This window comes from Hippocampus bargibanti, linkage group LG15 (assembly GCF_051943395.1).
Source record: "Hippocampus bargibanti isolate YZ-2025 linkage group LG15, ASM5194339v1, whole genome shotgun sequence".
NCBI classification, from domain to species: Eukaryota; Metazoa; Chordata; class Actinopteri; order Syngnathiformes; family Syngnathidae; genus Hippocampus; species Hippocampus bargibanti.
The window spans coordinates 681,696-707,171 of record NC_142748.1 but is presented as its reverse complement, the minus strand read 5'-3'; the positions used below and the strand labels follow the sequence as shown (position 1 = coordinate 707,171).

At 37.5% G+C, this 25,476-nt stretch overlaps 2 protein-coding genes across 2 annotated transcripts in view; both read left to right on the top strand.

Moving 5' to 3' along the window:
* ryr2a (ryanodine receptor 2a (cardiac)) overlaps positions 1-11,708 on the top strand; it is a 113,841-nt gene extending 102,133 nt beyond the window's left edge. The window contains exons 103-114 of the mRNA XM_089014691.1: positions 76-324; positions 1,171-1,301; positions 1,491-1,533; positions 2,209-2,342; positions 2,679-2,739; positions 3,806-3,952; positions 5,171-5,305; positions 9,470-9,626; positions 9,797-9,861; positions 10,534-10,634; positions 11,261-11,312; positions 11,570-11,708. Coding sequence (XP_088870817.1) covers positions 76-324; positions 1,171-1,301; positions 1,491-1,533; positions 2,209-2,342; positions 2,679-2,739; positions 3,806-3,952; positions 5,171-5,305; positions 9,470-9,626; positions 9,797-9,861; positions 10,534-10,634; positions 11,261-11,312; positions 11,570-11,665 — 1,371 coding nt within the window. The 3' untranslated portion in view covers positions 11,666-11,708. The remainder of the gene's footprint in view (positions 1-75; positions 325-1,170; positions 1,302-1,490; positions 1,534-2,208; positions 2,343-2,678; positions 2,740-3,805; positions 3,953-5,170; positions 5,306-9,469; positions 9,627-9,796; positions 9,862-10,533; positions 10,635-11,260; positions 11,313-11,569) is intronic.
* Positions 11,709-11,984: 276 nt separating this feature from the next.
* On the top strand, positions 11,985-23,859 carry chrm3b (cholinergic receptor, muscarinic 3b). Its single transcript, XM_089014690.1, has 10 exons — positions 11,985-12,051; positions 13,215-13,283; positions 13,397-15,004; positions 16,176-16,301; positions 16,983-17,091; positions 18,795-18,850; positions 19,529-19,707; positions 21,043-21,338; positions 21,451-22,112; positions 22,873-23,859. Exons 6-10 carry the CDS (start codon positions 18,808-18,810, stop codon positions 23,343-23,345), a joined length of 1,653 nt encoding a protein of 550 aa, XP_088870816.1. The 5' UTR covers positions 11,985-12,051; positions 13,215-13,283; positions 13,397-15,004; positions 16,176-16,301; positions 16,983-17,091; positions 18,795-18,807; the 3' UTR covers positions 23,346-23,859.
* Positions 23,860-25,476: the final 1,617 nt, after the last annotated feature.

Below are 25,476 nucleotides of genomic sequence, written 5' to 3'. Positions count from 1 at the left end.
ACTTGGAGGTCAAAATAAATACTGGTAAATAATATAAAGCCCTACTCATTGTAATCAATGAATTGTTATATTTAGGTTTCTACATCCTCCTCAGTGGCTAAGGATGCAATTCCAAAGAGCCAATCAGACAGCACCATTCAGTGGGATCCATTGGATGGCCAACCGGCGGTCGAAATGAAAGATCTCGGAGAACCCTTCAAGTTGGCTATGGTCCATTTTGTCTTGGAGGAGGGCAGTGGTTACATGGAGCCGACACTGCGGATCTTGGCTATCCTTCATACAGTTATCGCTTTTTTCTGCATCATCGGATATTATTGTCTCAAGGTATACATTATTTATTTTATTGTATGGATTGGATTAGCCTTGATTAGTCTCGCAGTGGAGATATTTAGATTTCACAGCAGCAAAGTGATGAAAGTATGAGGAATGGAAAACAAAATACAGGACCTGGTGTAAAGGCAGACACTCTCGCGGTGCCATCTTGAAGTCAAAACAACAACAAAAAAAGTCAATAACAAATAATGTGACACAACACAAAAAACATTGAATCTTAAACACTCTGCACCCTTTTTGTTGTATGAAGCATTTCTGGATGAATGAGGAGAGGAGAGGATCAAAGCGTCCTTTTCACCAGTGGATCATCGCGGTGGAATGTGCACATCTACTATAAGCTAAATGTTGAAAGCAAACACGAAGCTGTAGCATCCATTGAGGAAAAGAGATTGTCTCACATCTCCTGTCGCACGTAAATCCGCTTCAATTCCAAGCCGCTAGGGTTCTACATACATGAAAAAGAGACGTCTGCTACAATCTAAATGTTGAAAGCAAACACGAAGCTGGAGCATCCATTGAGGAAAAGAGATTGTCTCACATCTTCTATCGCACGTAAATCCGCTTCAATTCCAAGCCGCGACAGTTGTACTGTGTGTTCCCCTCCACCAAAAGAAAAATAACCCATGTCCATCTTGGAGACAAAGCCCCAGTCCACTTGGAATCTGAAAGGAGGAGTTTTCTTGTATCTTCGGAATGGTGAAAATCTGCAGAAACATTGCTGGTTGTCTATCTCACTCGCATCCAAATAACGACACGATGACAATGAATTATTTGTGGAATTCCGCAAGTACTTGCACAGCGCTGTTTTTTTTTTTCTGCTGTGCATGCGTCGTGCAGGTTCCATTGGTGATCTTTAAGCGGGAAAAGGAGATTGCCAGGAAGTTGGAGTTTGATGGCCTTTATATTACTGAGCAGCCGTCGGAGGATGATATCAAAGGGCAGTGGGACAGGCTGGTTATCAACACACAGTAAGGAAGAATTGATTGGCCATTTTATTGTGAAAGTCGTCCGGCAACGATCACAAAAAAAACAAATAAGAAATCATTCCGTGATGATAAAAAAAAGCAACGTGAACAATGGCACTTTTGGGGGATTTTTTTTGTCATTGCAGGTTTTGATCAATTTAAATGTAGTTAATTGAAACGTTTTATTTTTAGGTCTTTCCCAAACAACTACTGGGATAAGTTTGTCAAACGAAAGGTAAGATTTAATTTGGAAAATCCTACTTTCAATACAGAATTGCACTCTGCACATTTTATTTATTTATTTATGTATTTATTTATTTGTATATGTGTATATTTGCATATTTGTTTATTTGTATATTTGTATATTTGCATATTTGTTTATTCGTATATTTGTTTATTTTTATATTTTTATGCTTTTATATTTTTACATTTTTACATTTTTACATTTTTATATTTTTATATTTATTTATTGGTATATTTAAATATTTATTTATTTATTTACCTATTTATTTATTTGTATGTTTGTATATTGGTATATTTGTTCATTTGTTGTATTTATTTATGTATTTATTTATTCGTATATTTATTTGTTTGTTTGTTGTTTATTTATTTATTTATTTATATGTTTGTATGTTTGTATATGTGTATATTTATTTATGTGTCCATTTATTTATGTGTATATTTATTTGTATATTTGCATATTTGTTTATTTGTATATTTATATATGTTTATTTTTATATTTGTTTATGTTTATATTTATGTATTTATTGTATATTTCAATATTTATTTATTTATTTGTATATTTATTTATTCATATAGTTGTTTATTTATTTATTTGTATATTTATTTATTTATTCGTAGATTTGTTTATTTGTTTATTTATTTGTATATTTATTTATTTATGACATAGGTGATGGATAAATACGGAGAATTTTATGGTCATGACCGGATCAGTGAACTTTTAGGATTGGACAAGGCAGCTCTGGACTTCAGCGACGCTCATAAAAAAAGGAAGCCCCGAAAAGACAGCTATCTTGCTGCTGTGTGAGTACATTATGTTGACCTGATTAAAGATTGGATTGAATTGCCTTAATTAGTCTCGCAGTGGAGAAATTTACATTACACAGCAGAAAAGGAAAGGAAGAAGTAGAAAAACAAAATGCAGGAGCTGCTGGAAAGGCGGCCACTCTCGCAACGCCATAAGTCAAAACAACAACAAAATATGACATCACCAAAACACACATATTCAATCTTCAGCACTTTCTGCACCCTCTTTGTTGTATGAAGCGGTCATCTTGGACTTTTAATCAATGAAATTAAACAAAAATGGAATGGTTTGTTTTCCAGAACACATCATTGTTATTTGTTTTTTGTCCACAGGCGAAACTCCATTGATGCCAAATACCAAATCTGGAAGCTTGGAGTTGTGTTTACTGACAATGTAAGCATTTACCCGCTATAGAGTATGTCAATTACGCTTTGAATTTGATTGACCGTATTTTCCGGCGTACCAAAAAGGCTTCATTTTCCTCAAAAGATGACCCTGCACCTGACAGGCAGGTGCGCCTTACACTTAGTGAAGTCATCTTGAGTGTTGCAACTACTCCATTTCACCGTGTACAAGTAGTACACGGTCAACGCTGGGATATATAAAACGTCAGCCCAGCCTCTACTGTAGCGCCTTATAATGTGGCGTGCCTTATATTGGGAAGACTTTTATAAATGTATAGATTATATTTTGAATGTTTTTCATTATTTGAAGGTGCATCTTGGAAAAAGTTTGAAAATACACCATTCAATTGGGGCGCGCCTTAAACGCCGGAAATGTGCTGTCATGATGTCCCAATATATTAGTGATGGGAATTCCGGCTCTTTTCAGAGAGCCGGTTCTTTTGGCACGGCTCACTAAAAAGATCCGGCTCTTTTGGATCCCAAATGGCTCCTCAGTTTGTTTGTTTTTCTGTTGCTCAAATGAATTAACGACCACAAAAAAATCATTTAAAATTATGTGAAAAACGATTTACTCGTGTAAAAAATACACTCTATCAAATATTTTTATTTATACGTGCGCAGAGAGGATCCACAAACTTTGACTTTTCCTGCGGTTACTCTGGTCTGATGATCAGCTGTCACTCATTTGCTTTTCATATTAATGCTATCATACCAACTAGTAAAAAAAAAAATCATAATTGAATGATAATAACAGTGTAATAATGTAATAACATTTGTTCACCTGTCTACCATGACCCCCTCCCCCGGCCTTCTCCTCACTGCTGCGCGTGTCTGTAATTTTCCCCTCCCTCCTCTACCACGGATATCGACCAATCACTAGCGGCTTTAACCCAAGACCGAAGTGGGCTCCCATTTCCGGCTCCTCGTTAGGAACCAGCTCTCTTTGTTCACTTCAGAGATGGCGGCTCTGAGAACCTGCTCGTTCGCAAACAACACAATGTATGCATTGAGTGAGAATTGAGAAGTGCGTATGTTGTCCTTTGTTTTTGTGACAGTCGTTTCTGTATCTGGCCTGGTATATGACCATGTCGGTCCTGGGTCACTACAACAACTTTTTCTTTGCCGCCCATCTGCTTGACATCGCAATGGGCTTCAAGACACTGCGGACCATCCTGTCCTCCGTCACGCACAATGGCAAACAGGTCTGCTCATTTGCTTCCTTGAAATCACGCGTGGCAAAGTTTTTTTTTTTTGCCGCGACCCACATTCAAGTTAGAGTTTCCTCTCGAGAACCGTGATGAATTTGAAGGGACCATTCGAATGTTTCATATCATGAGTGGTCCATCGAGGAAAAGGTTTCTTCAGCCGTCATCTGTTCTTTTCTTTTTTTTTTTTTTTTGAAGGACATAAACAAAGACTGACGACTGTGAGGTTAAAATCTTAGCTGAAGAAAATAGATGGAGTAAAAGTAGCTAGCGAAAGGGCGAAACCCTTTATGGCGCTTTAAGCTTCAATTTAGACCGTGCTTCCAACAGACTTCTTAGAGGTTCAGCGATAGAATGTTAAAAGTAATCAGATTGGCTAATGAGGTGAAATCAGAGCCAGGGATAGAGCAATAGAAGTAATCAGATTGGCTTCAAAGAGTGCTCGATTCCTCCCCTAACCCTAAGAGCGGGGCCCTATTGGAGCCTAGATCTGCCATGGCCACCTCTGTCCATTAGAAATACAGTTACCAGCACAACTTTAGTTTGCTGATGAAACTCTTTGGATGAGGATCAAAACGTCGGACGGCTTCAATAATAATATTACATTTCATTTACACGCCCCTTTCAAAACTCTCAAGGTCAGTTTACAGTCCCAGGATAAGTTTTTTAGTGGGTGAGCAGCGGCAGCCACACTCAGTGGCTGTAACTCAAATAGATGGAAAGCTAGCTAGTTGGCTAATAGATACAATAATAATAATAATACATTTCATTTATAAGCACCTTTCAAAACACTTAAAGGTCACTTTCCAGTCACAGTTGTGCAATCTTAACGACTTTCCCCAATACGATGGCTGAAGAAACCTTTTCCTCAATGTTTTATATCCTCCACATATTACATACAGAAGGCACAACAAATGAAGGAATAAATACTTTTTAAATCTGAGATCAAGACTAATAACTGCTACTGCGGTTTACATACGACAATGTTGGACTTTAGCAAGCGTCATGGCACTTGACATGCTTAATTTGCTTTCGCGGGCCGAATAAAATGATGCGGTGAGCCTGATTTGGCCCCCGCGCCTTGACTTTGACACCGGTGCTCTAAATGCTCTCCTGATGAAAGTTGCCTGTAACTGTCAGTCTCTTTTTGGAACAGCTCAAGACGACTACGTTCTTCATGACAATTATTTTGTCTGGTGCTGTTTTTCCTTCCAGTTGGTGTTAACAGTCGGCCTGTTAGCAGTGGTGGTGTATTTGTACACAGTGGTCGCCTTTAACTTCTTCCGAAAGTTCTACAACAAGAGTGAAGATGGAGAATTACCTGACATGAAATGTGATGACATGTTGACAGTGAGTATTAGAAGGATTTTACTTTGGATATTTGACCATGCGGACTACTTGTCGATTAGACTGCCAACGATGCGTGTAATTCTCCCAAGTATCCTCTTCTAATGCTATTAAGTCAAAAAAATGTGGTGCGGGAGACTTGCTAAGAAAACTGTTATTCATCATACTTGGTCTTTTTTTTTTTTCTTTCTCTCTTTGCTCACTGGCAGCGTTAGATAAGTCTGTTGTCGACTTGAAAAGGCAAAGTTACTTGTGATTAAAGCGGGTCCATTGCCATTTATGGATTGCAAGTCACGGGAATTTAGTTTTGCAGTGTTCGCCCTCAGGCACTGACTGGCCTGCGTATGGCTAAGCTTCTGTATTTTCGATGAACTCAAATGCCGCACGGCGGGCTAATCAAAGCGGAATCCACTTTCCTTTTTAAGATGGTTTTTACACTTGTTTACATCGAATATATGTTAATGCTAACACTGTAATTCCCTTGTTTATAAATCAATAAATACATGGATGGATGGATGCACAAATAGATAAGTACATAAATAAATATATTTATAAGTAACATATTTTCTGGAATATAAGGCGCACCTTCAACGAATGACATATTTAAAAACCTTTTCCATACATAAGGTGCACCGCATTACAGTGGCCACCTTCAATTAATGACATATTTTAAAACGTTTTCCATACATTAAGGCACAGAGGATTATGAGGCGCGTGGTCAGCTTTGGAAAAAAAAAATGCTTTTAGGTGCGCCTTATAGTGCAGAAAATACTGTAAATAAATGGATGGATGGATGGATAGTTTACATCCGAGATTTTCCCCTGTTAATGCTAACAATGAAATTCCGTTGTTTATAAATAGATGGATGGATATACAAATAGATAAGTGAATAAGTAAACACATAAGTAAATAAACAAAACAAATATAAATACATTGCTAAATAAATAAATACATAAACGAATGTATGTAAAATGTTGTTGATACAGTAAAGTCTCGTTATATCGATATTCAAGGGAGTCCTAAAAAATATCGATATAACCGGGACTATCGATATATCCGACCCTGTTTGCATGTAATTTTCTCCGTGCGTGCATAGAAATAGTATCGATATAACCGGGACTATCAATATATCCGATATCAATATAACGAGACTTTACTGTAGTTTTGAAAGGTGCTTATAAATGAAATGTATTATTATTATTATTATTATTATTATTATTATTATTATTATTATTGATATTATTATTATTATTATTATTATTACATGCGGATCAAACCTATAAAGATGGAGGACACTGATTTGCTGTGGCGACCCCTTGAAGGGAAAAGACGAAAGAAGATGATGATGATGATTATTATTATTATTATTGATAGGTAGATAGATAAAAAGATGGATGGATGGATTGAGAGAGAGATAAATACAGAAATAGATAAGTAAATAAATTAAATAATAAATCAATTAGTCCAAAAATGAGTAACTAAATAAACGAATGAATGAAAAAATGAATAACAAACTAACTGACTAGCTAACTAACTAAAAAAAAAAATACATAAATGAAAATGGTGGTGGTTCTTGGAACATTTTTGTATTGATTGAGAAGTGGTTGGACACATGTACATGCGTGCACGCATTCAGCCATCTGTTTTATTTATTTATTTATTTATTTATCTGTCTGTCTCGTGTGTCCCGTCCCATCCCGTCTTGTCCCGTCCAAGTTTGTTTGTTTGTGCGTTGTGTTTTATTGTGATATGATTGTCACGAGACGTGACTTTTGTTGTGTCATTTTATTTCCCAGTCAATGCACAACAATCACATTTCAGTTCCACAATACCTTACATTTTTTTTTAAGCTAGCATTTTGGCTAATTAGCTCCAAGCTAAAGTTACCCAATGACAAATGCCTGCCTTTGTTTTTATCCAAAGACTTTTCAAGCGTATCGATGGCACTTTCAACGTCAGTGCGTAATCTCTCCTGTCCTGCATGTGGTGAGGGTCATGTTGCCATCAATGGGGGTTAAATTGGCGAAAGCGGCGGCCACCCAACAACTGATGCAACAATCCTGCAAAATAGGAACGCAGGCATACAAACACAAATATCCATCCAATCTGCAGCTGGATGAATGAATGCATGGCTTGATGAGCCCGCCCGCGCTGATAAGAAAGGAGCATCGGCGCAGAGTGCCGATGCATATGTGAAACTGTCGCGGCTTGGAATTGAAGCGGATTTACAGGAAATGTGAGACAATCTCTTTTCATCAATGGATGTTACAGCTTTGTGCTTACTTTCAACATTTAGCTTGTAGCAGACATGCACATTTCACCGTGAAGTCCCTGATCCATTGGTGAAAAGGACGATTTGATCCTCTTTTAGGTAGAACTGCTTCATACAACAAAGAGGGTGCAGAAAGTGCTTAAGATTGGCTGTCTGTGTCTTTTATGTTGCGTCACATTATTTGTTATTTAGTTTTGTTGTTGTTTTTTTTCGACTTCTTCCTTTCCTTTTCTCTTACTTTCTTCACTTTCACTTTGTGAAATTTGTCCACCGCGCGACAAATAAAGGCTAATCCAATCTAATCCAATCCTATAAAAGAGCCACAAGCACATTCCCACCGACAATATAGCTTTTTTTATACAATTAGTTGAGTGAATATTTTCCATTAATTATAAATAAACTGTGGAACATTTAATTATTTTCAGTCTATAATGACATTATTAGCATGTATTATAATGCATCAATTGCCTTAGAAATGAACATTTTGTCCATATTTTGGACTGCAGACCTCTTACGGGGTAAAAGTGGACAAAAAAAGAAATAATTGATGCCAATCCATCTGAAAGAAATACTATATAAGGGCTCGATAGCTGATAGTGTGTGTGTATGTGTGTGCGTGTGTGCGTGCGTGTGTGCGTGCGTGTGTGTGTGTGTGTGTGTGTGTGTGTGTGTGTGTGTGTGTGTGTGTGTGTGTGTGTGTGTGTTGAAATGGTGTGTGGAGGGGGGTGCTTTCTGTCACCCGGAAATTTCCCAACTAATCCTCCATATTCAGCCAGCCATAGCATTCCATAGAGCTCCATTAATTCCTATTAAGGATTTGGGGAGCAGACGTCGCTTTTTGGACAGAAAGGGGACAGCGACCAAGTGGCATGCAAAGATGGACCAAAGTATGACCTACAGTGAAAGTTCACTTTTGTTTCGAAAATAATAATAATAATAATCAGAATGATACATTTCATTTCTAAGCGCCTTTCAAAACGCTCAAGGTCACTTTACAGCCACTGGATAAGTTTTTCTGCGAATGAATGCCTGATGATGGATGACTCAGCAGTTTGGAGATGCTCAAATTATGTTCATATCATTTGATCATCTTCAAACTTCCCAACTAGACATTTCTAAATGTTCAATGCTTTGAAGACAAAGCCCCTTTTCAACTCCAGAAAATGAACATCATGTCATGGTTAACTCATTCACTGCCAGACATGTGCAAAAATGTGTCCACTCCAGTGCCAGGGTTTTTGTCATCGTCACTTAAATTCCAGGACCCACCGAATATTGAGTTTTAGGATGACATAAACATTCAATGCACCTTAGACTATCTTCTTTCACCAGAAAAAAAAAGAGTTAATTCCTAAATTATATGGAACTGGTGTTATCTGAGCTTGAAATGGGGGCGGCTGTCGCAAAAGAACATGGGCAGAGGTCTGACCAGCACTTTATCGGCACCCCCCCCTGCAACAAAACCCGAACAAATTAAAAAATGGCACTCTGTCATATTTTCAATGACCGAATAATTTCGGAAATGGCAGTGAATGAGTTAAATTTGACCAGAAAAGCCTAAATTATTTCCTAAATGATATGGGTCTGGAGTTATATGAGCTTGAAACGAGGGCAGATGTCCAAAATACAATGAGATACATCCATATAGGTTTAACAGGGCTTTAACAACAGCTGAAGCTAGAACAAAGAGCTAATATTGAAAAAAGGGAAATGCCCAGCGCTTTATCAGCACCCAAACAGGAAAGAAAGCCAAACAAATTTGGGAATGGCGCTCTTTCATATTTTCAATTCCCGAATAAATTCGGGAATGGCAGTGAATGAGTTAAGATAACCCTGAAACTGTCTTTTAATTTTAACAAACACTATCTCTGTCTTTGTGTTCCTTTTCATGCTAGTGCTACATGTTCCACATGTATGTCGGCGTGCGAGCAGGGGGAGGAATCGGCGACCAGATTGAGGATCCAGCGGGAGACGAATACGAGATCTATCGGATCATATTTGACATCACCTTCTTCTTCTTTGTCATTGTCATCCTGCTGGCAATCATCCAAGGTGATTGACGCACTTTTTGGAGAAATGTACGCCATCTTGGTTGCATTCGTAACCGTTTTATTGTCATATATTTATCGTCAATCCGATTCAGTTCACTGAACAGCGTCTGTGAAAACATCAAGCAAAAAACCGGCTTTCCACCTTTTATTTCTTCTCTTGATAAACTTTAGGTTTAATCATTGACGCTTTTGGAGAACTGCGCGATCAACAAGAGCAAGTGAAAGAGGATATGGAGGTATGCAGGAAATATTACAACAATTTAGTGATACTTCAAACTTAATTGATTCCCATGAAGTGTGTGTAAAGCGAAAAGTGTGTCTTCCAAACATTTATTTCCCATAAGAAAGCATTAAAAATGAGAATAACCAGTTCCCAGGTCCCCATAAAACATAATTTTCTACTAAATAAGCCTTAAAACAACACACAATACTTTATTTTATGTATCATAAATGTGCTATTGTATTGTAATTAAAGAAATAATCTGTACTGTAAAATAAAGCCGTTTTATTTACCTTTGTGATGGTCAGTGGATGACAAACTTCCAGGTTGCCTCTTGCGGATATACGCGTGAAGTTGCCGTGTTATCTCGGCGATAATACTCTCACTCACAATGTCAATGTTTCACTCCTGTAACAGCTAAAGCACTCCACTCGATAACAAACCATGTCCGCACTCAAAGAAAGTGGGTGACGAAAACTAGTCCGCCAGCCACCGTGGCGCTCCGTGTGTTTTGGTTCGTTTGCCGAAAACTAGTTCGTATGTCAAGATTATTTTTTGCCAATTTAATGTTCGTAAGGGGAAAAAGTTTGTAAGCTAAAGCGTTTGTAAACTGAGGTATCACTGTATTTGGAACCACGCTGTAGACGTGTGACCTACTCATACAACATTTTCATTTCTTGTCTTCCAGACAAAATGTTTTATTTGTGGAATAGGCAATGACTATTTTGACACTGTGCCGCATGGCTTTGAAACACACACTCTCCAGGAGCATAACTTGGCCAATTATCTGTAAGTATTTCTGAGCATAATTATGGGCGTGGATCTGTGTGTGTGTGTGTTTTCTGGGATGTGCTATTTCCTTAAACGGCTTCTGTTTTTTTTTTTTTTACGGTGAAGGAATACAAATGTAGAAAGGGTCTTTTGATACACTTTGCGGTGAACAACATACAGTCTGTACACAAGTGGTGTTTGACTAATTTAACAACATTCTTTATACAAAGACATTGTTTTAGCAGCATTGCAGTTCGTATGGGGCGGAAGAAAATTAATTTCACACTGTCACTGTGAACAACGGCTCGAACGCAGGAAGATTGTCTGCAGCCCTCTGCCAAGCTATTTAATGAGAGTACACATATGCAAATTTAGGTGATACATTATTAAAACGTAGTCGTCTTGATTTGAATACTACCACGCCCCAAGCGCCAACATCCATAAATCAACGGAACGTGGACATTTTAACGGGTTGTCTTTCCATGAACTGATAGATTTGTAAACTGGCGAATGAGCTCTTCCCAAATCCTAAATTCCGCCCATCGTCTTGTCAACTGTTGCTCCCTTGGTTGATAGGCATTACATATAACAGGATAATAAATGAAACTGCGTGGATGGATTAATGGCTCTATTGTTTGTTCCAGATTCTTCGTGATGTATCTTATCAATAAAGATGAAACAGAGCACACAGGCCAGGTTTGACAATGTCTCTGTCTTTCTCTCTTCGTTTTTCCTCAAAAGCCGACACTGCACTTAATAACTCGATGCGCCTTATATGTGGATCAGTATTCAGATTTCTTGAATGTGTTATTTGAAATATTCTATTCTATACAGAGAAACTTCTCCTGTGACTATAAAGTGAGAGTTTTGAAAGGCGCTTATAAATGAAAAATATTATTATTAAATTCATTTTGGTGAATGTCAACTCCTTCCTTTTCATGTCTCTCTTGAAGGAATCTTATGTATGGAAAATGTACCAGGAACGTTGCTGGGAGTTCTTCCCAGCTGGCGATTGTTTCCGAAAACAATATGAAGATCAGCTCAACTGATGTGTCTCTGGAGTTTTTGTCCCTTCTGGTGGTTCCTCTAGTGGTTCCTGTATGCTGCCTACTCGTCGGAGTAGCATAAGTTGCCAAACCACAGGGATTCAACCAACCAATGACATAACGCTCCAAAATCAACCTGGACTGACTTTCATCCAAGATCTTCCTCGTTCAGCAGGTCAACCCCACGTTTCATTTTTGGAATATTTGATGTACTACATGAAAAAAAAAAAAAAAAAAAAGATCTGCTTCTATCATGTAAATTCAAATTTTCAGCATGTGACTCATAGCTTACTCTCATCTAGGAGCCCTTCTAGTTGACATCGCAGTAATAAGCATTAAAAACAAAAACAAAATGCAAGAGGAGATGCGTCAACCACTTGATGTTACAGGTATTGAAACCTACTGCAATATATCTTTGGAAGATCTGCTTTTGTGACTCCAAAAATGTGACTTCATTGAATTTTGCCTGCGATACAGTGGGAAGATAATGTGCCTGAAGTTGAACACTTTCCTACTGTTTAGAAAAAAAATATATATATCAAAAGCATTTTAATGGTTTGAATTTACACAGAGCTTCCCGGATGTCATCATGGCGTCCAACAATATGCACATGGCCATGATTTTGTGTGTGTGTGTGTGTGTGTGTGTGTGTGTGTGTGTGTGTGTGTGTGTGTGTGTGTGTGTGTGTGTGTGTGTGTGTGTGTGTGTGTGTGTGTGTGCAACTTCGGAGTTGCACACTGAGCTAAAATAAAACAACACATTGTATTTTATAACTAGATTGTTGGAAATCATTTGCATGACAATGACTTTCAACCGATTTTCATCACATGACACGATTTGCGGGAACTAAACAGATTTGGGCAGAATACATTTTCCTCCTTCACTGTTTCTGACCGGCCCACACAGTGAACGTGAAGTTAAAATAAAAGGTAAAATATTCAATGATTTGCTTTTGAAATTTGTCCTTTTGTTTTATGTGCATTTAGTACAAACACAAAATACACAACTACAAAGTATGTCGGATGGTCGCGGCTTGGAATTGAAGCGGATTTACATGGAAAAGGAGATGATAGACAATCTCTTTTCGTCAATGGATGCTACATCTTCTTGTTTGCTTTCAACATTTAGCTTGTAGCAGACGTGCACATTTCACCGTGACGTCCCTGATCCACTGGTGAAAATGACACATTTATCCTCTCCTCTTTCATCTACAACTGCTTCATACAACAAAAAGGGTGCAGAAAGTGCTTAAGATTGAATGACTGTGTGGTTTGTGTTGTTTTATTATTTTGTTCTTTTGACTTCAATATGGCGCTGTGAGAGTGGCTGCATTTCCAGCAGCTCCTGTATTTTGTTTTTCTACTTCTTCCTTTCCTCTTCCTTCCGTAACTTTGCTGCTGTGAAATGTAAATTTCTCCACTGCGAGACTATTAAAGGCTAATCCAATCAAATCCAAACCTTCAGTAACCCTTTATTTGCATGCGCACTGTCAGGAAGAAACTGTAATAATTGTTCATGTTATGGTATGACACAGCCAACTTTGCAATTTTAGCTAGCATGCTAGCCGGATGCACCGCCGCGTGGGCCAATTTTGAGATGTGCTTCTTTGATGGGGAACATGGTATGTATTTCATTTGAATTTGCCAAATTTGAAAGTGTCAAAGTACACATGCACGATGTCACCGATACTGAGCTCCCAATGACGTTGTAGTCTAACCTCAACAATATACTCAGTTCCGTTCAGATTTCTCATCCTGATTCCAGCTGGGTTGCCTCACCAACGTGGATCACGGCTACATTTATCAGATGAATGCCCAAGAAGTCTTGTCTGTAAGTAACACAAATCAAATCTGACGCTGAACTAGCAAGTCGCAAGCCCGTGAGGCCCTCAATGAAAATGTTGACTGTAGATGAACCGTTTCACTGTGTAACGTTCACCACAGATATTTTCGAACTCTGAGGGAGGAATTGTGAAGAACTGTCATGGCCGCCACAGCTTCGATCTCATATCAACAAAAATGTGAATAAATTTAAATCCTTAATAATGTTTCAAATGTATGGGGTGGCTAAACTGGACAAGCGACGATTGTGATGGAGGTGAGTGAACCAGTTTATTATTACAGTGATACCTCGGTTTACGAACCCCTTGGATTAGGAACTTTTCGGTTTACGAACGTTAAATTTATGAACATTTTACCTTGGCATACGAACTTTTTTTCATACACGGTCTGCCTCAATGAGTGATGTGTCCTTCGCGAACGAGCCCGTTCTTCTAACAACAAAATGGCAGCCGACTGTTTTTGTCCTCTATTCCCCACCCCCAGTCTTCGGTTAAAGCCACGTGATTGGTCAAGAACGCAGCAGTGGGGGGAGGGTTAAACATTAAAAAGACAGGCAGACGACAGTGAGAGAGTTTCAACTTTGGTATCAAAGGCAGGGTGTAGGCTGCAAGGTTAAAATATCACATCAATCAGGCTCCACAAACAAGCCATCTGTACACTTGATGCGAAAAGCTACCAACCCAGATAAACAGAATACTATTGATGAGGAACTAGGTACAATTATCACAGAGAAAGCACCTACAAGGGATCATTCCTCAAGATGGTGAAAGAAGAAGGCTACGTTCCTCATCAAGTGTTCAATGCTGATGAAAGCGGACACTCCATTCCATCAAGCCATCAACGACCATCACAAAGCTAAATAAAAATGGAATAAAACTTTATTATACAATACAGTTTATTTCTTTAATTATAATACCATAGCACATTTATTCTACATAAAAGAAGGTATATTTTGTGTAGTTTTAAGGCTTAGAAGATTAGAAAGTAGAACATTATGCCTTATGGGGACCTGGGAATGGATTATTCTCATTTTAATGGTTTCCTATGGGAAATTAATTTTTGGGATACACACTTCGCCTTTCACACTCTATCTGGGAACCAATTAAGTTTGTAAGCCAAGGTATCACTGTATTTGGGTATTTCAATGACATCCAGGAAAACATATTGAAGTCCATCCATTCGTTGACATCATGTTGTTAAACTAGGGGCAGCGTTACCATCGGCCTTCCACTGCGTTATGGAGGTGTGTCAACGATGACTGGCAACAAAATCCAGAGCCTTCAGGGAAAATAGGCGTTAACTACGCGACCTACAAACACAGCTGCCAAAACACACCAAATCCTATTGAACATCTTTGGAAGGAGCTGAAACACGCTCATGTTGAACACCATACACGAAATGTGTGTAGAATTAGTGATGGTGATCGAGAGAATACGCGATGCATGGCAAAGATTCCTTAAAAGGATTTCCAGAGCGAACAGAAATCACGAACAGAGATGAGGTGAGGAAAGTTTGGTGCGCCTCAAGCGAATGGAATTGAAAGAAAAGGGTGTGAAAAGTGCACAGCTGCGATGTGAAAACACTTTTATAAGACAAAAATGGGGAAAAAAAATATCTATCTAGCTAGCTCACTAGCTATCTAGTTAGCTATCATTAGTTACTAGTTATTATTGTCATTTTGTTTTATTATAAGATAAACATTGGGAAACATATCGAGCTAGCTATCTAGCTAGCGAGCTATCGCGCTAGCTATCTAGCTAGCTATCATTAGTAGTTATTATTGTCATTTTGTTTTATTATAAGACAAACATTGGGAAACATTTATATCGAGCTAGCTAGCTAGCTATCTCGCTAGCTCTCTAGCTAGCGAGCTATCGCGCTAGCTATCTAGCTAGCTATCATTAGTTACTAGTTATTATTGTCATTTTGTTTTATTATAAGACAAACATTGGGAAACATTTATATCGAGCTAGCTATCATCAGTTACTAGTTATTGTCATTTTGTTTTATTATAAGACAAAAATGGGGAAACATTTATATCGAACTAGCTATCTAGCTAGCTACCATTAGTTACTAGTTATTATTGTCATTTTGTTTTATTATAAGACAAAAATGGGAAAAATATCTAGCTAGCTAGCTATCTCGCTAGCTATCATTAGATACTAGTTATTATTATCATTTTGTTTTATTATAAGACAAAAATGGTAAAAAAAAATATATATATCTCGCCAGCCAGCTATCTAGCTAGCCAGCTAGCTATCTAGCCACCTATCTAGCTAGCTATCCAGCCAACTATCTAGCTAGCTATCAATTTATTTAGCAAGCTATCTATTTATTTAGCTAGCTATCATTTTTTGGTCATTTAAAAAACATTGGGCAAAGTGAGAAAAAAGTGATTTTGGTCACATCCCTTGACTTTTCCATTAAGAAACAAATCGGAAATAATTACACACAAAAGGTTTCTTATGTCAAATACTTTGACTTTCGAGTAAGATATATTTAATCTGCCTGCCAAGAAGCTTCCAGTCCAAATCCGACAGTACACTGCATGTCCTTATACATTCAAATCTTTCATCAAGTGTCAATCAAATGTAATATTTTGCATTTGTAAAGTCAACGGTGGTGATTCTGTCAATGTGTCGTCCTTGAATGTTTTGCATCATCGTCAAAAGTTTAAAAGGCGGAGCTGTCCGGCTGCAGTCACACGCACATGCAGCGCTTGAGCGGCAAAAGAAAGCAGCATGCTGAACTCGGAGGGCTGACTTTTGAGTAGGATCATCATCATTCAGATGCGTCGGGTAAGTCCTTTTTATATTTTTATTTTGTACAACTTCATCACAAAACTCATTTCATCATTCATGTGTGCCTTCTATATGGAAAAAGTTTGAAAATACACCATTCATTGGGGGTGCGCCTTATACACCGCAAAATACGTTAATCAGGTTAATGATAATCAAATAAAACATTTGCTTGTCTTATTGACTGCGGTTGACACATTTATTACTGTAGAATTACTGTACAAAATACAAAACTGCATTTTGCGTATTGGGTTGGCTTTTAGAAATGACATTTCTTCCCTCTTTTCAACGCAGATCAAAAATTGTGGCAAAATATTGTATTTTCTGTGCCGTAAGGCACTTTGGAGTTTATAATAATACTTTTTCATTTGTTTTTCACCTGTTTTCATGAATAGGACGCACCGCATTATATAGTGCATGAAATAGAAGCTACAATAGTGGCTACTATTAGTGGCTACTCTACTAGATGTAGCAGTGCTAAAGGGAATACAATACAATACAATATTGTTACATTTATATAGAGCCTTCAAAAGTGCTGTGGTTGTATTAAAGAGCTTTTCCGGAACATTTCAAATGCTACATCCAAGAAATCTGAATATTGATCCACATATAAGGCACATCAGATGGAATGAGCATATTTTTATTTTCTGATACTTTGATTGATAATGTTTGTTTTAACAGTCACCGTTCCGTGACGACGGCGCAATGGAAGATTTGTCCGAAGTGCTCCTGTACTGAGAGGGGCGTTCTTGAATTGCGTTTTGCTTTTTGAGGAGCCTGCATGTTCCAGGTATGTTTTTGAGCTCAGTGACAGTGTGTATGTTGCTGTGGGTGGTGCCATATTACTGACCAGTTCTGGCTTTTATATACATATAAGTATATGCCATAGTATAGAGAGGCTCGACTATGTGTACCAGATGATAGGTACCATCACTTCCATTTTTTCTTTCTAGTTTTAGATTGCATGTTTGATTTTTTTTTAGGGAGGAATGCAGAAGGGGACTGAATTTAAATTCAAAATGTACAGCATGTTGCTCTGTGTCCGTTTATGAATGCTCTGTCAAATGCAAATGCCATCTTTGCTCATGATGACATTATCTGAAAAGCTTGGAGCAGCTACCCAAGGTTCCATTTTCTATGCCTGCTCACATAAGGGTTGAGGGTGAGCTTTGGATATGATATGATGGTTCTGGCTTTAATTAGTACAGCCTGTAATGTCATCTCTTCTTTACAGGCTATGCTAATCTATACCATAATCAGCAATGCAATGGAAGCTGTCTTAATGAATGCTTAATGAATGTTTTGGATGATTTTTACACAATTCTTGATGATGGACTCCATATTAAGTGTGTGTATGTCATAACAGGTGACACCATTGCACTCAACTAACCAGCTATTTCTTTGTTTTTTTTTTTGTTGTTGTTATTATCATTATTTTATTTGTTCGGTTACAAATGAAACAGAATAAGTTGTTTGTTGTTTGTTCTTTTTTTTTTTTTTACTGCCCAGAAGTTAAAATTGAATGTATTGTTAAGATGTTTGGGTAAGAATCAAAATGTCATTTTCACTTTATACCAAACTGTGATTTTAAAAGTAAATAATAATAAAAACAAATACAAATAAAATAAAATAACAATAAAAACTATTAGAAGACCAATAATAATAATAATAATAATAATAATAATAATAATAATAAAATAATAATAAAAACTATTAGAATATCAATAATAATAATAATAATAGTAATAATAATAATTTATTATAATAATAATAATAATAACAATATCAACAATAATAATGATCAGCATCATCAGCATACTAATAATAATAATGATAATTTATTACTATTACAACAATAATAATGATCAGCATCATCAGCATACTACTAATAATAATATTAATAATAATAATAATAAATAAATAATAATACCACTACTACTTATAATAATAATAATCATAACCATAATAATAACAATAATCAGCATCATCAGCATAATAACAATATAATACTAATACTACTACTACTACTACTACTAATAATAATAATAATAATAAATAACCAACTTCTTGGAAATCTACAAAATATATATATCATGGTCAAGATTGAGATTATTTTTGGGCAGGGAAGGTTGGATGATAAATCTAAAATAGTTCTATGTCAGAACTCCAAGCCAATGTTTATTCATACTACTGTATCCTTTTTCTATTGTTTATACATTAGTGATTGTTTGTGTGAAGACAGGATAGGGCATTTCAATTCCAACTGACCAATGGAGAAAGGGTAAGATTAAAAAACAAATGCTTCTCTTCTTTCCTTTTCCATTTTTTTGGTGTTAGCATGTTGCTATTTGTGTATATTTTAGTATTGTACGTGTGTGTGTTTTCTTTCACAAAGTCAATTAAGGAATCTGATTACATGACATACCATTGAATGAATGGTTGACGCTAATTCCCCATTGAGCCTCTTGTTTCTCTGAATTCTTCCTATTGTAGATGACGGTTGGTCATGATGAATGAAAGCGCAAGCACCTTCCTACCTGCAACTTTTGGTACTGCTTACAACACTTACTTACCTATGTTTAACATTTGAAAAGATGTTGTACTATATATTTTCCACAGAAAGCATAAATATATCAATTACAGTGATACCTCGGTTTTCGACCATAATCCGTTTCAGAAACCAATTTGTTCAAAAACCGAAACAGCACTTTCCATTAAAATCAATGCAAAAAAAATCTTAATCCGTTCAAAGTCTAGAAAACAACTTTTTTACTATTTCATCGCATAAACCGGATTTTTCAAACCATCGGACTTTTCAAACCATCCTCTGCTTGCTTTGAAATCACACTATTCAGGAGATCTTAACCAAATATGTCAGCATTTTTGCAAAAATAAAACAACAACAATATTAATGCGTCGGTCACAATGCGGAAGACGTGACACATAAGGAAGTGACGTACAAGGAAGCACAGGGTAGTCGAGTGATGCATTCAGATGCACTCAGTTTGGTTGAGAACCAAATTCCGGTTGTATACCGGGGCATAAAAAAGATGACATTTTTGGTTGAAAACCGAATGGGATGAGACGTTCGAAAACCCAGGTTTGACAAATGCAATTGCGATTTTGACTGATTTAGGTGTGCTTAATAAACAGCAGGCCGCATGCATGGTTGTCACTGTGAATGAATCCTTATACTAATTGCAAAACGTGATTTATTTCCTTTTCAGATGGCTCTTACCAGGAAGCTGCCATATTGTCTGGCAGCGTTGGTGGGTGGAATAGCCATCACTTTAATAGAAGTCATATTACTTGGCACCAAGCAAATTTCACTGACTCGTCGGGAAATAGTACACGAATCCAGGCAACACATGACTTTGATCTATTGGGAGGACACACAGTTTGGCAGGTATTTCACCGCAATCAAAACATGAAAAGTGGATCCGTAAGGCAACAGCAGCCACTGGTTTCATGTCATTAATTTAAGTGTGTAAATAATTTAACATACAGTTACCACTACATTTTTTACATGATTTTTGTTCAATACTGAGTTGAGTTATACTATGTTCTTCATCAGGGGTGCTCACACCTTTTCATCATGAGAGCTACTTTTCAAATAACCAAGTCATTATATTTATGGAGAAATATATTGAGGATTCTTGCCATTTCTGTTCATGTTTAAGCGCATATGTTGCAAGACACATCATCATTATGTACATTTCTTGCCATTACTTGACTTTACTATGAATGCTGGTAGATGAGAGCAATTGAAAATGTCATTGTGAAGTCCTATTCCCATTCCGTACAAAAGTCAGACTTTTTTCTTCTTACTTGGTCCAGCTCCCCACTCATTTTTATACCCTATCTTACATTTAAGAGGAAAAAACGTGCAAAAAAATGAGGACGTAACTAACGATTAGCTTGTTAAGTTTGCAAGGACGTTGTTTGATCATGCACAGTGTACAGACACTTCCCTACTTACGAACATTCGAGTTGTGAAAAACAGTAGATACGAACATTTTTGTAGCATTCCCTCCAGTTGTCTTTATACAGCATATACAGTAAAGTCTCGTTATATCGATATCGGATATATCGATAGTCCCGGTTATATCGATACCATTTCTATGCACGCACGGAGAAAATTACATGCGCGCAGGGTCGGATATATCGATAGTCCCGGTTATATCGATATTTTTTCGGACTCCCTTGAATATCGATATAACGAGACTTTACTGTATTTTATTAAATGTTTATTTTTTCAGTACAAACCAATACATACAGGTTACTTATACAAGCCTTCAACATACTCACCGTATATAAACCTTACACTTCCATTCCATACAAAATACAGCACAAAAGCAACTTATGAACAAATTCACTTTACGAACGACCGTTCGAAACGTACAGTATCTCGTTCGTAAGTTGGTTAGCGTCTATATCTAACAGTGAGTTGTCATATGATTGGTTGTCCGGTGTATCAATCAAGTGGAGGGATGGCTGATAGGCTGATTTTTTTTTACTTTATTTGTATAGGATCAGTTCATGTCAATGTCACATCAGCTTGTCATACAATCTGTCAATAGTACCTTGGAGATGGACTGATCGATTGCGATCGACGTATTGTTCTACATTATTCAGCAGTCAATCATTATCGTTTATAATTAAATAGAATCGAATTTTAAAGTGATCATCACATTCGACAACGGTCTGATGATTGTGTTTTCTTCTCCCCTCCTATCTTCAGGTGATGGTAATTGTCTTCCTCACCGGATCACTTTCACTTGTCACTGTCGTTGGGAACATCTTAGTACTTTTGTCCTTCAAGATTAATAAGGCACTGAAGACGGTGAACAACTACTACTTGCTGAGTTTGGCGTTTGCCGACCTGACCATTGGCACTTTATCCATGAACTTGTATACCACCTACATCATCATGAATCAGTGGGCTCTGGGGCCAGTGATCTGTGACTTGTGGCTTGCAATTGATTATGTAGCCAGTAATGCTTCAGTCATGAACCTCCTCGTCATAAGCTTTGACAGGTAATGTGTGTGTGTGTGTGTGTGTGTGTGTGTTTTTTTTCGACCGACGATGGTATTTTCTGCTTTCAGTTTTGCTTGGGTGCAAAATGTTATTTTTCTGTTACTTTTGTAGGTATTTCTCTGTGACCAGGCCTTTGACCTATCGTGCAAAGCGCACAACCAAGAGGGCCATGACCATGATTTGCTTAGCTTGGTCAATATCATTCATTCTGTGGGCCCCCGCCATCTTGTTCTGGCAATACATCGTCGGTGAGCGTACGGTGCCGCCCGATGAATGCTTCATCCAATTTCTATCCGAGCCCATTATTACATTCTGCACGGCCATAGCTGCATTTTACTTGCCGGTGACTATCATGACAACCCTGTTTTGGAAGATCTATCAGGAGACGGAAAAACGTGCTAAAGATATACAAGGTCTTAAGGGATCGGGTGCCGGAAACAGTCCAAGTCAAAATCACAGGAGTGACGATAGTGTGACCAAGAGCCAAAAGGAAAAATCCGACACAACGTCGATACAGCACATGCGCTCGGATGAACAAAATCAGCTGGCTTCGGACAACGTCAAGGACAACTCGGGTACTCCGAGAGGAATGGAAAACGGAGGGAAACGCCATGCGTTCCTGTTCCACTTGTCATCGTATTTCTGCCACGGTTTCAGAAGAGCTGATAAAAGCGTCCCTGCAGAACAGAGCGGCTGTGACACTTTCAACAACAATGACGCTTCTGAGGATGAAGAGGAAGTCAATGAGCCAGACCAAACAAGACTTGCCACAGGTCTGATAAGATAATCCTATCCGGTGTTGATTCGTGCTTACAGTGCAGAGGATTTATTTATTTATTTATTTATTTATTTTATTTATTCGTTTATGTATTTATTTACTGATTTATTTTACTTTTAATGTTAATTTTAATGTCAATTTTAACATTAATTTTAATGATTATTATAATTTATTTTTAATTTTGTCATTATTTTTATATGTATTTATTTTACTTGTTTGTTTATTCATATTTATTCATTTGATTTTTTTTATTAATTCATATTTGTTTATTTAGTTATTTATTTTGTATTTATTTTTAATTTATTGTTGGTTTATTTATTTATTTGTTTGTTTGTTTGTTTGTTTATTTATTGTTTAAACATCCAATGCCTTTTTGTTGGATAGTAAAAATAATAAAGAATAAAAATAATAACTACATCACACTAGTACAAATGTTACTTGTTTTTTTTGTTTGTTAGTTTTTTTTTAATAGCACTCAAATGCACCATATAATTTAATAACATGATAAGTTGTCCACTGGGGTACTGGAGCCACTGGACAGTCTGTGGAGGACACTGAACCGGTTGCCAGTCAATGACAGGGCACACCCAGACAAACAACCATCTGTGTTCACACTCACACCGAGGGTCAATTGAGCCATTAACTGTCCACGCATGTTTTTGGAGAGTGGGGGGACATCGGACAAAACCAAAATGGAATGATGTCACAAATCAAACCGACATGCCCTAATTTGATATCTCATTTGTTCCCCGTAGACGGAAAGAAGACGAAAAGGACAAAGGAGCGAAAATCATCCGAGTCAAAACATCCGCCACCTCGTGAGGACGCGTCCCCTGAAAATATCTCCATGAAAGATGCAAAAAGGTTTGCCTCCAAATCCAAGACGGAGGTGAACAAACGCAAAAATGAAAAAAAGGCCAATGACAAGAAAGCTGCGCGAACTCTAAGTGCTATTCTATTGGCATTCATTACGACATGGTTACCTTACAACATCATGGTCCTGGTTAATACCTTCTGCCAAGACTGCATCCCGGGAAATCTTTGGGCTTTGGGCTACTGGTTGTGTTACGTAAATAGCACGGTCAACCCCATGTGCTACGCTCTGTGTAACAAGACTTTTCGAAACACATTCAGGGATATCTTAATGTGCCAGTGGAAACAAAACAAAAGCAAGCCTCAATTTCAACAGAGGAATGCTGCAGCTTGCCGAAAAAAAGATCACATGTAGAGCAGAAATATACTCAAACATTTTTGTAATGGGAAGTCTAACATTTGGGGTAAGTTTAGCGAGGCATGCTTACGCTAGAAAAACAAAACAAAACAGACCTCAGAAATTCCAATAAAAATCAAAGTCAGCTGTATTGTCCAATATGCTAATATGCATGACATACAGCGCAGATGAAATTAATGTCCTCTCGGACCCAGCGTGCGAGGCGCTTAGAATGACTTTTACAAACATAATAAACACGAAAACGCCAATAATGACTTTCCAAAGACTTTGATCATTATAATAACAATAATAATAATACATTTCATTTCTAAGCGCCTTTCAAAACTCAAGGTCACTTTACAGTCACAGGATTAGTTTTTTCTGTGTGTCAGCAGCGGCAGCCACAGACCCGGAATAACTCAGTTAAAAGCTAGCTAGCTAAGAGCTAGATAGCCAGCCAGTAGCTAGCTACCCAGCTAATAGCCAGTTAGCCAGCCTAATAGCCAGTCAGCCAGATAATAGCTAGTAAGCTAGCCAGCCAGTAGCTAGCCAGCCAGCCAACAGCTAGCTACCCAGCTAATAGCCAGTTAGCCAGCCTAATAGCCAGTCAGCCAGATAATAGCTAGTAAGCTAGCCAGCCAATAGGTAGCCAGCCAACAGCTAGCTTGCCAGCTAATAGCCAGTTAACTAGCCTAATAGCCAGCCAATAGCCAGTTAGCAAGCCAGCCAATAGCCAGTTAGAAAGCCAGTTATATTACATCATAAGATCGTTACTGTCTGACATTCAGTAGCAAGACCTGATTCTCTTTAGCTAAAACTGGGTAGTCATTGAACTACAGTTTACAATTCCAATTTCTGATCCATTCAGTGAACGCTTTATTATCCAAAGCGTCTTATAGCGCAGAAAATACTGTAACTTCTTACCAACTTTGAACCCAAATACATGCGTCAGGATTAAAATATCCCCCGACGCCCACTAGTACAGTTAGGTTGCATTGTCACAAAAATCGTCTTTCACACTTTGACATTTACCATATTTTCTGCACTGTACACCTCGAAACCTTCAAAAGCTAAGCATGCCTTATAATACAGTGCGCCTTATATATTCTTAATTTCTTAAATACCTTATTTTCCAGTGTTTAAAGGACAACCGACGTCTCCGGACAAGTTATGTCCATAATTTGTAAAATGGCTTCAAATGACTTCTACTGAGCGTATTTTACAAAGATTCCACCGCATATACCTTTATATACGTTTTAAAACTTGATCTGAATATTCCGGAAGTCTTGTTTTTGAGTTGTTGACGAGTCCGTACGTGATGTCGCTAAAGAACCGCCTTTCACCGTAAAAAAAGACGCATTGTAGCGGTCCTTCCATCATGTCAATGTATTTTGCTGTACTTGTTTGATCTGGGGACCTCGTGTTGCACCCAAAAGCCGCCAGAAGAGGGCGTCCAAGCGCCATATAAGGAATTTATCAGCCTGTGGAAACGGAGATGGCCACTGGAGGTCGCCATTTTGTGCCTCTTTTTTTGGCTGAGAGATTTTGCCCCAATGTTGCCTCAAAATGGCACAAATAAATTCTTTAATCGATTGCAAACATTGATGCTTTCCTCTTCAGAACTATTTGAATCATATTCATAACTGGATGAGTAACAAGAAAGCATATTCTCCGAATCTGAAGCCATTGTTTTTCATTTGACTAAAAATAAAAATAAAAATATCATACTGCGTGTTTTGGGTATTTTGGATGCCAAAAAACGTTTTTTTTTCTGGTGTTAGTTAAAAAACAAAAAAGTGACGTTGGTTGTCCTTTAAGGCGCACCCAAAACCTTTGATTTTCTTCATAAGATGACACTGAAAAGTTTGAAAATACACGATTCATTTGGGGTGCCTTATACTCCGCTGCGCCTTATACACCAGAAAATACGGTATATCATTCATTCACGGTGGCCTTAAACCCGGTGCGCCTAATAGTCTGGAAAATACAGTACACTTCACTAGGATAATTTGTTTCTTTAATTAAAATACAATAGCACATGTGTTATACATAAAATAAGGTATATTTTGTGTAGTTTTAAGGCTTATTTTGTGGAAAATTATATTTTATGGGGACCTGGGAACGGATTATTCTCAATTTTAATGGTTTC